General features: G+C 45.4%; 1 protein-coding gene across 1 annotated transcript in view; it reads right to left on the reverse strand.

Annotated features, from left to right (window-relative positions):
• Nucleotides 1-3,347: 3,347 nt before the first annotated feature.
• The window catches only part of KYNU (kynureninase), an 88,711-nt gene continuing 77,285 nt past the window's right edge, over nucleotides 3,348-14,773 (reverse strand). Inside the window, exons 12-13 of the mRNA XM_075001566.1 lie at nucleotides 9,604-9,834; nucleotides 3,348-3,491 (exon numbers count right to left, since the gene is read on the reverse strand). Coding sequence (XP_074857667.1) covers nucleotides 3,348-3,491; nucleotides 9,604-9,834 — 375 coding nt within the window. The remainder of the gene's footprint in view (nucleotides 3,492-9,603; nucleotides 9,835-14,773) is intronic.

The following is a 14,773-nucleotide window of genomic DNA, read 5'->3' on the forward strand; positions in this document are numbered from 1 at the left end:
TGCGGGTAGGCGTAGGCACGTATGGCTGAAAGAAAGAGGACCACAGTGGGTTGTGGGGGGTGGTGAGGAGTAAGGTTATGGGACTGTGATGGGCAGGCAGGGGGAGCTCGACTGCAGGGCCCAGAGCAGAAGGAGACCAGCTTGTGGGGAAGAAATGAGCAGGGGGTTTCAATGGGGACAGATTGGGGAAGGAGATGAGCTGGGCACAGGACAGCCTGGGGGCAGAGCTGTGCAGGGTTGACAGGGGTGGCAGAGTGGTAAGAGGGTGGGAGGGGCAACTCCAGGCAGGTGGAAGTTGGGGTTATGACCAACCAGGGGGTCCTCCGACTGAGGGGTGACGGTCAGGGCTTCCCTGGGTGGGAGTAGTTTGTGGCTTTAGGGGAACTGGAGGCCCATTGATTGTGCTGCCCTTGGGCATGGAATCAGCAGGCCTGATGTTTACCCAGAGCTCCACATGGGCTTAGAAGAATTTTTACTTCCTCTCCCTGAATGTGATTAAAAAAATAAATAAGCCCCTGCATGAGGGAGGAGGGGCATTTCTGAGCTCTCGCCTCACGTGCCAATGAAAATTGGCTCACATGCCACTCTTGGTCCCTGTGCCAGGGGTTGCTGACCCCTGCACTAGAGTCTGTTTTCAGAAAATATTGAATATCATATGAGATGGGCTATTGCGCGTCCTGTTTGGCAGACCCTTGAGTTATGGATCATCATTTACACAAAGTTCTTAGCTACATGAGATGATTCCCTCTTTACACTTAAATGTGTCCTTAAACTAATTTAATTGAACTGGGGCAAATCCCTGTGTGGATGCTTATAGTTAGCAATAGGTGATTTCCCTTCTGTCAGAGACAGGGATGTTGGCAGCCATACCTAGAGTTTGGAGCACCAGTCCGCTGTGAGATGCCAGGGCCAAAGTCAGAAACCAAAGCAAAGGGGCAGAGACAGGTTACCTGGCATTAGGCAAGGTGAGAATGAGGCTAGGTCCAAAGTGGAGCCAAGCTCAGAAGAAGTGAGCACAGCAGTTGCTGTAAGCATATGTTTTCAACTACTACCAAACTTGTGCTGCTAAGCTTAAGACATGGTCTGCTGACTTTTCACACTACTCAGGCAGCCTCCTATGCAGGCCAGCTACGCTTGTTAGACTGCCCAGAGACTGGTTCTGATGCAGATTCTGAATCCTGGCATTTTTTTAAGTTAAGCCATTTCATAACTGATTTCTGCTAAACCAGATAATAACCTTCATTTAAATCAAAGTAAGGGTTTAAAATCACAATTATATAAGTCAATAACTTTCTCATGTAAACAAAACCTGCCTGCATGGGTGCAAATGTATTATCCTCCTTTGAGATCCCTTCATGCTTCCAGAAGCCGTGTCTACATGTGCACGCTATTTCGAAGTAGCGGCGCCAACTTCGAAATAGCGCCCGTCATGGCTACACGTGTTGGGCGCTATTTCGAAGTTGAAATTGACGTTAGGCAGCAAGACGTCGAAGTCGCTGACCCCATGAGGGGATGGGAATAGTGCCCTACTTCGACATTCAACGTCGAAGTAGGGAACGTGTAGACGATCCGCGTCCCGCAACATTGACATAGCGGGGTCCTCCATGGCGGCCATCAGCTGGGGGGTTGAGAGACACTCTCTCTCCAGCCCCTGCGGGGCTCTATGGTCACCGTGTGCAGCAGCCCGTAGCCCAGGGCTTCTGGCTGCTGCTGCTGCAGCTAGGGATCCATGCTGCATGCACAGGGTCTGCAACTAGTTGTCGGCTCTGTGTATCTTGCACTGTTTAGTGAAAGTGTATCTGGGAGGGGCCCTTTAAGGGAGCGACTTGCTGTTGAGTCCACTCTGTGACCCTGTCTGCATCTGTGCCTGGCACCCTTATTTTGATGTGTGCTACTTTGGCGTGTAGACGTTCCCTCACAGGGCCTATGTCGATGTGGTGCTGCGGAACGTCGATGTTGAACATCGATGTTGCCAGCCCTGGAGGACGTGTAGACGTTATTCATCGAAATAGCCTATTTCGATGTCGCCACATCGAAATAGGCTACTTCGATGTAGGGTTCACGTGTAGATGTAGCCAAAGTGGTGTAAAGTGGCTGTAATATAAGTGAGTATTCACTACAGGTTGCACCTCCCTCGTCAGGCACCCTTGGGACCTGACTGGTCCAGAACAAGAGGATTTGCCAGATGAGGGGAGGTCAGGTCCTCTGGCTGCCCTGCGGTGGGATGCCAGCCTGCTGGCTGGGCTCTCATCCTGGCCACTGCAGGCTCCCTGGCACCAGGCTGCCTGGGCAGGGGGGTCCACTCCTGCTGGGCTCCCCTGTGAGGCTGCTGGACTCTACCACCCCAGCTGGGTTTCCCACTGATGTGGGGTTGCCGGGGGGGGTCTCTGCCCCCCCCCAGCTCCCTGATGCAGGCTGCCAGGCTCCCCTGCCCTGGCCAGGTTCTCTGCAGTTGTGCGGCTGCTGGCAGATTCTGTACCCCAGCCAGGCTTCCTGCAAGCTCCTCATCATGGGGATCCAGGCAGAGTTCCCAGACCCAGAATGGGCTCCCCATAGTGGGGCTCTCCAGCCCCAGCCATGATCTCCATGTGGGTCTCCCTGACCTGGCTCTTTGCCCCAAACCACCCCTGGAACTTCCCAGAGCTGGCTTCTAGCAGGGCTCCTCTGCAGCCAAGCAGCTGGAGTTCTCTTGTCCAGGTCCTGTCTGGTCCAGCAACATCTGTGGTCCTGCCGGACAAGGGATGTTGCCATATAAGAGACTGCCAGATGAGAGAGTTTTAACCTATAGTTAGGTCTTCCAAGTGAACCAAAAATTCAAAATGTCTGGTCCACTTGTGATTACCCAAGCACCAACTAGTGACTTTACAAAAAAGAAACACATTATTTTAAAAACGTAAATATGCATTTATTTGAAGTAACTTAAAACAGAATTTCCATAAATTCAAATGCAAAAATACTTTGCAAATGTTGTTACATTGCTGAAGTAATGTGCCTCATATATTCATCACTTGGTTATAGGGCAGTGACATTTTATTCTTTATTTATTGAGATTTTCACCCATTCCTCTTCTCCAGGCTAACCAAAAGAAACTGTATAAAATGTTTCAGAAAAGCCCCATTAAAATGTACAAATCACAAGAACTTGTGAAGTCAAAGTCAAAGCAGAGAGGAAATATTAGCTTTAATAAAAAAACCAGTCTGTTGTAAATAACTATTTAAGCACTTTTCTCTTTGTTTTTCAAATTGCAGTGAATATAGCCTAGTCTACTAGAAGGACAGAATTGCTCAGAAGAATAAATGACTCTTAGTCAGAAATAGATTAAAAGATACACTTAGCCATCAATAAGATCAGGATAGTGCAGCATTGCTTGCTGTTTGTTTTACAGATGTAATTGAAGATTGCAGGATTTCCATAAATCTGTGTACATCATGGAAAGAATTATAGAGAGGAACTGGGGCAACACGAAGAACGTTTGGTTCTCGGATGTCACACTGGAAAACAGAATAGGAACATTTAATACATTAATGTCACTTCACATTTATTTTTCACAGCAAAATGCAAAAAGCTCACCTCTTGCTTGCCATTGTGAAATAACACTAACTAAAAACCAGCCCACCCTCTCTCCCTAAAGACTGGTTGCTGCAGTCTGAAAGCTAGAGGATCAGAGATTCTTGTGCATAGACCTTTAGGGTTGAAACAACAAAGATACCAGGAATAATGTTCTATTATAAGAACACAGATGTGAGGGCAAGATTTTGGCCTACACTGCTGTCTCCTTTACACAATTCTGTTGAAGCACAGTGCCTCCAGGAATCATCCCCAAGGCCAAGGTAACACAGGCAGCCCTACATCAAGGAATGTTAACCCCATAACTGGTAAACATGTTTACCAGTATGTTTATGAGTTAGTCCTTTAACTGGTTAACCAGCCCTTGTTGGAAAACACCAGTGATTACCAGCTGGGCCAGGTCAGGAGCATCCTCAGCTGAGGAGCGGCTGGTAGGCCAGGCATCAGGATCTCATGGACAAAGCAGGACAGTTGTCAGGGCCGGATGGCAGGCTCTAGGTTAAAGTTATCTATGTCCTTTCTTCTCTGATGCCCCCAGCATAGGGGATATAATGGGAAATGGCTGGAGCTATCTGATCTCTGACTATTTGCCGCAGAGCTGACTTGTGCCAGGATCTATTTCAGCTCTTTGAGCAGCCCAGAATTAAAGATGTTTTCAGGTGGCAGAAAAGCCACCTTTACCCTCTTGACCATAGACAATAGCTCCTATGCTGTGTGAATCCTGAGAGGCACAGAACTGAATGAGGCTCAGATTTTTGACAAAAACTATGCACAAAATACAATGTTATGTTTTATAATAAAGGTACAAATAATTCCTGAAGACGTACAGATTCTGAACTTGAATATTTTGCTGAATAAGACAATCTCCTAAAAATGAAACATTACTGTGTCCCAATGACAAGGCAAGAGCATTACGCCCTGTATCCTCTTAAAAGCAGTAGTTCCTGTAATTTCTTGGCAGCACCAAAACACATAAGCGTATGCTGCCTACAAGTGTTGCCCTTTGGAGACACAAAACCTAGATCTACTATTTCATTTATATGCTGTTAGCCTATCATCCCTCCAGCACTTCTAATCTTCAGACGCAACACATAATACCTTCAATTCAGCCTCTGATACTTTCAGTTTTTTGAATCTGTGGTCACTGGTTACCAGCCTGATTTTTATCAGGCATAAGAGGCAGCTGACAAAGGGTAAGTTTCACAGGCAGAACCACGTTTACAAAGTTTTTTTTTTTGTGCTGGCAGCAGCATCTGCTGGTAAGCAAATATGCAAATGAGCAGCCATTTGCATTTTCGAGACTGTCTATTTGCACACTACTGCTGGCGGTTTGGGTCAGTGTAACCATAGACTAGAATATTTCTCTGAGGCAATGACAGCTTTTCTACTTCTCAGCTATGTCTACACTAGAGAGTTTTGAAGCCAAAACTGGGGTTTGTAGACAAAGCTCTCAGCGGGTGCGTCTACACCAGCCAGCTATTTCAAAGCAACTGGCACAACATCGAAATAGCACACGTCATGTCTACACACTCCGTGAGCTATTTCGATGTTGATATCGACGTCAGGCAGCAAGACATCGAAATCGCTATTCCTATCCGAAAATAGGAACATCAAATTAGGGCATGGGTAGATGATCCGCATCCCACTACATCAAAATAGTGGGGTCCTCCATGGCGGCCATCAGCTAAGGGGTTGAGAGATGCTCTATCCAGCCCCTGAAGGGCTCTATGGTTGCCACGTGTAGCAGCCCTTATCCCAGAGCTTATGGCTGCTTCTGCTGCTGCAGCTGGGGGTCCATACTGTGTGCACGGGGTCTGCAACCAGTTGTCAGCTCTGTGGACCTCAAGCTGTGCAGTTGAGTGTGTCTGGGAGGAGGCCGTTAAGGGAGTGGTTTGCTCTTGCCCCAGAAGGGCTAGTCCAGCCTGTGACCCCGTCCACAGGCTTTGCTGGCCCCTTATTTCGATGGAGGGGACTTGTGTGTGTGGACGCTCTGCATTTCCTTCGGGGGTGGCTCCTTTTGATGTTCCACATCGCCACTTCGCTGTTGAATGTCAACGGCACCAGCCCTGGAGGACGTGCAGACTATATGAGTTGAAGTAGCCTATTTCGATGATTTTACTTCGAAATAGGCTACTTCGACGTAGAGTGCTAGTGTAGACATAGTCAGAGTGTCTACACACCAAATGTGTTTTGTCAATGGAAACTGTCAAAAAAAAAGAGCTGTGTAGATATTCCATGAGGCCCTTTAGTTGACAGAGTGGATCAAAAGATCAATCCGCTTTTATGTGTGGACACAATCTGTCGACGGAATTTTGTAGGAATATCTCTTGTGAGAGTAACTTTTGTAGACAAATTAGGCACACGATCCTAGTATAAATGTAGTCATCCAGTTGCATGTAAGCTAACAACAAGGTTCTGACTTTCTGCAGATTATTAGAGGAACTCCTTTATAAGTATTATGCATTTTGTTGTGGTTTTTCAGTCATGTTAGAATCAGGTAGGTGAGGTAATATCTTTTATTGGATCAACTTTCATTGGGAAAAGGGATAAACTTTGGAGCTTCACAGAGCTCTTCTTCACAGCTATATTAAAGAAACTTTTAGGTTACTAATAATAGAGGAAGATTATCTTAGAATCATAGGACTGGAATGAATTTTGAGAGGTTACCTAGTCCAGTAACCTCCCCTCACGGCAGGACCAAACAGCATCTAGATCACTCTGACATGTTTGTCTAATCTGCTCCTTAATAACCTCCAATAACATAGATTCTACAACATCCCTAAATAATATATTTTCATATTTAGTTGGCTAAAGTGCAACTAAAACTGCCCTTGCTGTGATTTAAGACCATTGTTTCTTGTCCTATATCTAAAGGTTAAAGGAACAATTTTCCTCCCTTATCCTTGTAACATCTTTGTATGTACCCGAACTCCACAAACAAAACAAACCCATTTCTCCAGTCTTCCCTCATAGGTTATGTTTTCAAGACCTTCAATCATGTTTGTTGCTCTGCTTGATCATTTATGTTTCTTTTCAATGGATGCTCTCCAATTTGTCCTCATTGTTTCTGAAATGCTGCACACAGAACTGGATATACTACTTCAGTACTGACCCAGTCAGAGCAGAGTAAAGCAGAAGAATTACTTCTCATGCCTTGTTTATGACACATCTGGTAATACGTCCCAGAATGACTGTCATGTTTTTTTCCCCACAATGTTACACTGTTGGCTCATATTTGGCTTCTGGTACATTGTGACTCCCAAATCACTGTTTGCACTACATCTTCCTAAGCATTTATTTCCCCTTTTGCATGTGTGCAACTGATTGTTCTTTTCTAAGGGAAGTACTTTGCATTTGTTCTTTTTGAATTTCATCCTATTTATTTCAGACCATTTCTCCAGGGTTTCCAAGTCATTTTGAGTTTTAATCTTACCCTCCAAAGCACTTGTAACCCCACTTCCAGCTTGGTATTATCCTTTAATTTTATATGTGTACTCTGACACTATCTAAATAACTCACAAAGACAGTGAATAAAACCAGACCCATAACTGATCCCTGCCAATCTTGTGGCTTAATGTAAGGGGTCTGAGTTCAAATTTCTGACTTGGCCACAGACATAATGTGAGAGCTTTGGCAAGTGACTTAATCGCTTTGTCTCAAAAATAAGAATAATTTTTCAGATGGGAAGCTTATGTAAATTATAAGCTCATTATTTCCAGGAAGGTCTTTTACTACGTGTATATGCAGCACCTTTTACAGTGTGATCTTGTGAATTATTGATTTTTCAGGCTGCTGGCAGTTCCAGAGCAAATAATCAAAAACAAAACAAAGTTGGCTTCAGGTTTGATGCAAAAAATAGTGGTAAAAATTCCAATGAATAGAAGAGGCAGAAATAAATTCTGTTTCAGGAAATTTGGGCTGTTTGCTGACATGCAAGGGCCTCTCTTTCCCTGGCTGGCACTTAGATTGTCAGCCTTTCCCCTTGCCAGTGGCTTGGGGTTAGCATCTGGTTTCTGGGGTAGGGAGGCCAGCTACTCCTTCGGAGTCTTCTCTCTAACTCATGACACTCTTTGGGTGTGTCTACACTAGGAACTAACTTTGAAGTTAACATTGAAGTTAGACACTACACTGAAGTAGACAGTAGATAGTCTACACACATTTTCCCTTACTTCAAAGTTAACTTTGAAGTAGGGAGCCCAACTTCAAAGTCCTTACTCCATTCCCAGGAATGGAGTAGTGCCCTACTCTGAAGTTTAACTTCAAAGTAGTGTGCGTCTAGATGCTCAACTTCAAAGTTTCTTACTTTGAAGTTGTACTTTGAAGTAAGCAACTTTGAAGTTATGTTTGTAGTGTAGAAACAGCCTTTATGTTTCTAGCTCTTGGTGTGTATCTCTTGCTGCCTCCCTCACCATCTGCCTGCACCTGCCTCTTTTGCTGTCTTTTCTTTCCATCCTTTCTACCTTCGTTTTTTTTCTTCACTCTCACTCTCTCTTCATTTCCCTTCTCCTTCTAATTAGGGTGGGTTTTTAAGAGCTTCCAACAGGCCACAATAGGAGTCACCTGGCCCCAGCCTGTCTGTGCCAACTCCCTGCCAGCTGCCTCTAACTGACCTCCAGACCTCCACCTGTGATTAGCAGGTCTTTTACCCTTTCTAGGCTACTCTGTAGCAACCCTGTGCCCTGATTGGGTCTCAATATAGCTGTATATATTAGCTATCTTTAGAGGGAGAGGTAGTTTCCATTCACAAAGCAAGGAAGCTATGGTGATGTGATACTTATACTCACCCCTTAGTGGATGCACATGACAGAGATCCAGGTTTAAATCCTAGCTCTAGGGCATTGACTTCAGTCTAGGCTGCCTATAGCTCAGGAGAGTGCCTAACCTCCACACGACAATATTGGATGTTTTAGGGAGTGCTGCTCTCAATGTGTCCTGTATAGAAACTAGTGCACTTTGTATGAATTATGGTTACACAACTAAAACCTATGTGTTACTCCCTGATGAGCACCCAACCTGTAGAGTCATTTTCCCTTCCTGGCAACATCTCCTCCTCTGTTTTGTCAATGGTGCTTACTATCCTTGTGAATCCCTTGCCCAACCCCTGCCCCTCCCCCCATCAAAACATTTTGGAAATACCAAATTTAACTATTTCAACCATTCTTTTTTTTTTAATTTGACTGAAACAATTTGCCAAAATTAGCACAAATTCATTAAATGTTTCATTTGACCTGGATCTGCATCACCCTAATTCCCAAAAATTTCAGCGACAAAATTTCTCTCAGAAGTAGTGCTGCTCTCTTTCCCAGCCTCTAGGTATTTTTGTAAAACCACTGCTAATGACAAATTAGTGCTGTACAGAACTTAAAGAAAAGGAAGGATAGTCTGGACAGCCGAAATCCTGAGCAGTTGATCTTAAAATGTGGATAATACCACATACATAAATTGCTCTCAGAGCTAAGAATTAAGAGTTATGATAATATGTTATTATTCCATGTATTTAATACATAAACATCTGAGGATTTTTTGAACTAGGAACACCTATTCTGTCAACACAATTAGCCTGGACATCTTAAAATGTCCTTCTTGTTCAGATTACTGTCACTTTCCTACTGGGTTGGAAATACCCTTCCTTTGTAGTATGTTAATGTTGCAATGTTTTATCTTGACTGGGAGAAAATAGAGCAGTGATGTGGAAACCTGCAGAATATTTACATATGGTGTCTGTGGGGACAAGGAGGAAGGAGAGACGTGAAGTTAGAGGGAAGTTACCCGAACATTTCTGAACCTGCAAAAAAGAGTTTGTTCAATTTTAGGGTGAAAAATATTATAATCTCATAATCTGAACATTGATCAAGTTTTCCTTTTATTATAAATAACACATTTTCATCCGTATGCCTGATCCAAACTCTATTGAAATTAACTGGAGTCTTTCTCCAGTCCAATATGAAGAACAATAACATAGCAATTAACACAGAGCAATAGAGTCATAAAACAAAGCATGGGAAAATCAACAGCAGGGAAGACTGATTTACTCACAGCTATTCCTCTCTTTTCCAGTTGTTTAAATATAGTTTTGATTGGAAGAGAAAAAACTAGTGTGAGCTGGCATCCTCTCTCCTCAATCTGAGGTGGTGTGATTATTCTTACAAAGGGTTTTTCTGGATTTGCTTTATCCTCACTGTAGTAATGCTTTATCAGGTACTCCAGGTAACCTGTTAGTAGAATGGATTTCCTTCTCAGGGCTTTCATTGTAGTTTGACCAAAGACCTACAAGGATGTAAATAATTAGATTATCCATTGGTGAAGCTGAAAACTGAAACAATAAAGGGAACCCTACAAAGAAGGATGGGGCCATTTTTGTCCTTTTTATTAATTTAATCATTTCAAGAGCCACAGTAGTCTGAGGCCTGGACTTTTCCATCCTCAATCATGTTATGTAGTAGTTTTCATGCAATAGTAGAACCAAATAGTAACATGTTACCCAGTGTGGATTAGGATAGCAGAATAGGACCTTAGAAAGCACAAGATAAGACTATGTACTTTAAGGGTGAGATGTAAAGTTCCTCCTTACCTGCTGCTTCAGTAGATCTGCAGATATTTACCTATGCATTTGGGAATCTGCACTTACAACAAGTGGCTAGTACAGCTGGTACCAGGTTTGTGTATAAATGTTGTCCCTAAATACTGGCAGATTAATAGTGCAACTATAATAAAAATGTAGGTGCTGGAGCAGTCTAAGAATGAAAATAACAGTTTCAAAAATCGTGGGTCTGGCCACAGAATATCCTGATATTGATTTAAATATCTTAAGGGTTTTTAACAATATTTTGAGTCCGTTTTACTTGACTTCTGGTCTTTGGAGCTCTTAGAATTCCTGTTTTTAAGCTTTTCTTCACAACGATAGTGTCTGGAAAATACTTTTTTCTTTCTTCTCTTTCTTTTCAAACAAGACTCTAATGTGACCCCAGAAACTGGTGTTTTAAGACAAACTCCAAATTTTACAAGACTCATGATAACATTGCAATAATAGTGGGTGACAATGCTTAGCTCTGCTGCCACATGGAAGGGAGACAAATAGTATTGCCAGAATTGACATATTAAAAACATCCAACTATTGATTGTCTTTCAAAATCAAGTGGTCAAATCTAAGGCCAGATTCCAGGCCCTAAATTCTAATATATGTTGTTGCACCGCATTGTGCCCTCCAATGACTTCAGGTTCAAAAGTCAGACCCTGAGGGAGACATACCACAACAGTATTTAAAATCATATTAATTATAATATGAAAATAAAGAGATTAAAGTAATTAAAGGACAAGAGAGCCAAGACTTACTTAGAGTTAGGTCTGCCTGTGCATATGGGCACATTGGGCAACAAGTGCTCGCCAGTGATTTCAGTCGTCTGCAAATAATTCCGCCTCCTCCCATGATATACCAATGTTTAATAAGTCTTCCTTAAATGTGGTGCGCCAGGTCTTGAGTGGCCTGCCTCTCTTCCTTCTTCCCTCTGCCATCTTCCCATCTCATTGCAGTCTTTGGGTGCAGTTGATCTGGCAGACGCAGAATGTGTCCAGCAAACCACACTCTGCGCTCTGTCACGATATCTTGCAGTGCCCATGACCCGCATCTTTGTAGTATCTCCTCATTGGTAACGCAATCGCGGTAGGTGACACCCAGGATCTTTCGTAAGCAATGCTGGTAGAATACATTGAGCTTGTCTGCTACTCTTGACGTTATTTTCCACGTTTCAATAGCGTAAATGACGACTGGCATGATGATGGTGTTATACAGTCGAACTTTTGTTGCAGTGTCAGTTGTTGGTGCAGACCAAACTGGGCGCAGTCTTTCCAACACTGCTGACGCCTTACCGATTCAGCAGTTAACATCTGCCTTGACACCTCTGTTGTTAGACAGAGTGCTGCCAAGATAGGTGAACTGCTGTTCTTCTTCTATGGGTTCTCGTCCAACCACTAGTGGTGTGTTTGTCTGAGTGTTCCCAAACTGCATCAACTTTGTTTTATCACTATTTATCCTCAGCCCAATTTTGCTGGCTTCTGCTTCCAAATTTGTCATCATGCCTTGCAAACATTCGCTCATTTCTGCTAGCAGTGCAATATTGTCTGCAAAGTCCAGATCTGTGAGTCGACGCTGATCCGAGAGCCAAGAGACCCCACTTAATTTATAGCATGCTTTCTGGAGAGTCCTCTCCTCCTGCTGAATATCCATAGGCCTTTGATTCCAAGACTATCATGGGCATGGAGTACCATGGGCTAAACAAATCTGAAATATTACTTTTCCATCTCTTGCGCGCAAGACATGGTTGGTCGGGCAGAGGCCTTGCAGGGAGATCCTGGTGCAGTGGAGGTGGGTAAGGAGTGTGAAAGTGACAGGACTGGTAAGGGATCAGCAGCTGCATGGATGGAAAACATATAGCACCTGCTGTACAGGACGCATATAGAAAACTTTGCTGGTATCACAGAACTACTGGGTTTGCAGGATAGGCTGGATTCCTGATCCCTTTCTTAGGCTACTGGTAGAAAACCTCAGGTTTTGTTCAAGGAATATTTGCCCCATGAGTGCAATTTTTCAAAAGGATTTTTTGAATGCGACCATGGAGATCTTCCTACCCCAAACACTTCAGTCCATAAAAGAGGAAAACTAGTGCCATAGCAGTCACTTTAAATATTATTGAGGCTTTAACACTTGCAGTTTTCATGGTTTGCATGAGAAACACTGACTTCTGCTTCACTTCTGCTGGATGGCATACAATTCCACAAACCAGCTCTTGCCAGACAGGAAAACAAGCCTGTTTCTATTGCCCTAAAGCAATTAGCCTGGGGAAATCTGTCTGTGCCAAAAGGGTAATGCAGGTATGAAAAGGGGAGTCAATGGAATGTGATCAGCTACCACTCTTTGGCTATGTCTATATTAGAGCAATCTGCCAAAAGAAGTTTTGCTGGGAGATATCTTCCTACAAAACTTCTGTCAACAGATCATGTCCAGACAGCAAAGCAGAACGCTTTTTAGATCTGCTCTGTCATCAGAGAGAGGCTGGACTCCCTGGCCACTCTCTTGACAGAACAGCCCCTGAAATGCCATCCGACAGGGTTGCATTGCTGGCAATCCCGGGAACCCCTGTGAGATGTATCCATGAAGGCTCCCCCACCCCCGATACCCATTCCCTGCCCATTCCGAGGTGTGTCTACCTCCATGAGGCACAGCATAGCTGCTAGAGCAGGGCTTCAATGCTTGCTGAGAGACACAGTGCTTTCCAGCTAGCCATGGTGCCAGAGCAGCCCCCAGGCTTTCACTGGCCCCACCCAGAGGTGCTTCAGCACCAGCTGCATCTCCTCATGGACGTCCTCCTCTTCCTCTGGGAAGGCAAGCCAGACACCAGCCTTGAGGAATTCTCCATTGCTCCTGCATGGTCCCAGCTGCACCCACCCCAGGTGCACAGGCAGATATGGAGGTACCATATCAGGTCCAACTGGTGGGACTAGATGGGCATGGAGCAGTGGGATGACCAGCAGTGTTTCCAGAGCTACTGCTCAGTGGGAAAACAATTTGCTGCGTGGAAGTCCACTGTTGGGGCCCTCCTCATGGAAGTAAGGCACTCTTGGGCTGCAGTCCCTACATGGCGGGGGGTGAGGTATCCTGCCAAAGGGGGACCTTTGACCCTCAGATTTGAGAGTCCAAGGGGTGGGGTTTGGAGGAAGCCCCTTCTTCGAGGGACCGTGCCATCCCACCATTGCACAGTCCTGCTGCTGGGGGGGGACCTCACAGGAGGAGGGTTCTTGGAGAGCTCAGTGGGGAGGGGATGCAAGGAGGCAGAGGACCCTCCCTGGGGTACAGGGACTCCCTCCTTCAGTCCTTGAGATATGTGTTCCATACCATCCCTTTGGAGGATGGCCACCAATACCATCCTGCTGCAGAGGATCATCCATCTGGCAGCTGGATTTACTGCCCTAGGGTTCCCGAACTGCATCAGGGCTATTGTCAGGACCTACATCCCAACCTGTGCCAAGTATATCAGAAGAAAGATATACTTCTTCAGGATGCTGCAGCCTATGGTTAGCCACCATGGACACTTCATAGACATTTCTGTCAGGTGGTCAGGTTGGGCACACAACATGTGGGTGCTCTACAACTTCAGCTTGAGCTGAAGGATGGAAGCAGGCACATTCATCACCCAGTGGGAGCTGGCAGTCGGGGATATGCACATGCCACTGTGCATTGTAGGGGATGCAGCCTAACTCCTCATGTCATGGCTCATGAGGCCTTACACTAGCCAGTTGGACATAAGCCAGGAACTCTTCAATTGTCACCTCAACCAGGCCCAGGTGCAGGTGAAGTGCACCTTCCAATGCCTCAAGACTTGCTTCCAGTGCCTGCTCACCCACCTGGACGTGGGGGAGCACAACTTCTCCCAAGTTGTGGCCACACATTTTGCCTTGCATGACACAGTGGAGGGGAATGGGGAGGCCTTTCTCCTGGGGTGGAGGATGGATGCTGGCCATGGGTACAAGCAGCCAGGTATAACTCTCATCCACCAGGCCCCTCAGGACAGGATGTGGATCTGGGAGACCCTGAGGGAGAGCTTCTCCCATGGCCCAGAATAACCTTCCCCAGGGCCCCCTCCCAGCAGGGGCCTTGGGACCACAGCCCTACCTCATCCGCACAATGATGCCTCCCTTCACCCCACAGATCCAAGAGGGTGTGGACCTTGGGCCCAGTCCAGGAAGGGGCCTGGTACTTGGTGTCCTGCCCTGGATCCTGTGGCCCCTTTTGGCTGGTCCTTTGAGGGTCCTGGGGATTAGGGGGTGCCTAGTTGTCTGCCACCTGCAATGGCTCTAGTGTAAGGGAGTGGCTGTGAGGGTGTGGGGGGCTACAGCCTGTAGCCCTGCTGCTTCCACACTCTCAGCTTCCTGCCACAGTGTTTACTGGGCTCCCTGTGGCTTTAAGACAGGCTGACAGCAGGTACCATGGAGTGCTTATTTCTGTGGACAGGGTGTCTCCCCGGACATCTGTGCGGCACCCTTGAGTCCTTTTCTGTCAATTGAAAGCTCCCACCCCCCACCCCAAATGTCTAGACCAGCTTCCTGTTGACAGATCTCTGTTGACAGAGGCATTATGCCTCATGGAGAGCAGGATAAGAATGCCAACAAACGTGCTGTGCTCTGATAATTTACTGTCAATGGAATACCTTGA

This window comes from Carettochelys insculpta, chromosome 8 (genome assembly GCF_033958435.1).
Source record: "Carettochelys insculpta isolate YL-2023 chromosome 8, ASM3395843v1, whole genome shotgun sequence".
Lineage (NCBI taxonomy): Eukaryota > Metazoa > Chordata > Testudines > Carettochelyidae > Carettochelys > Carettochelys insculpta.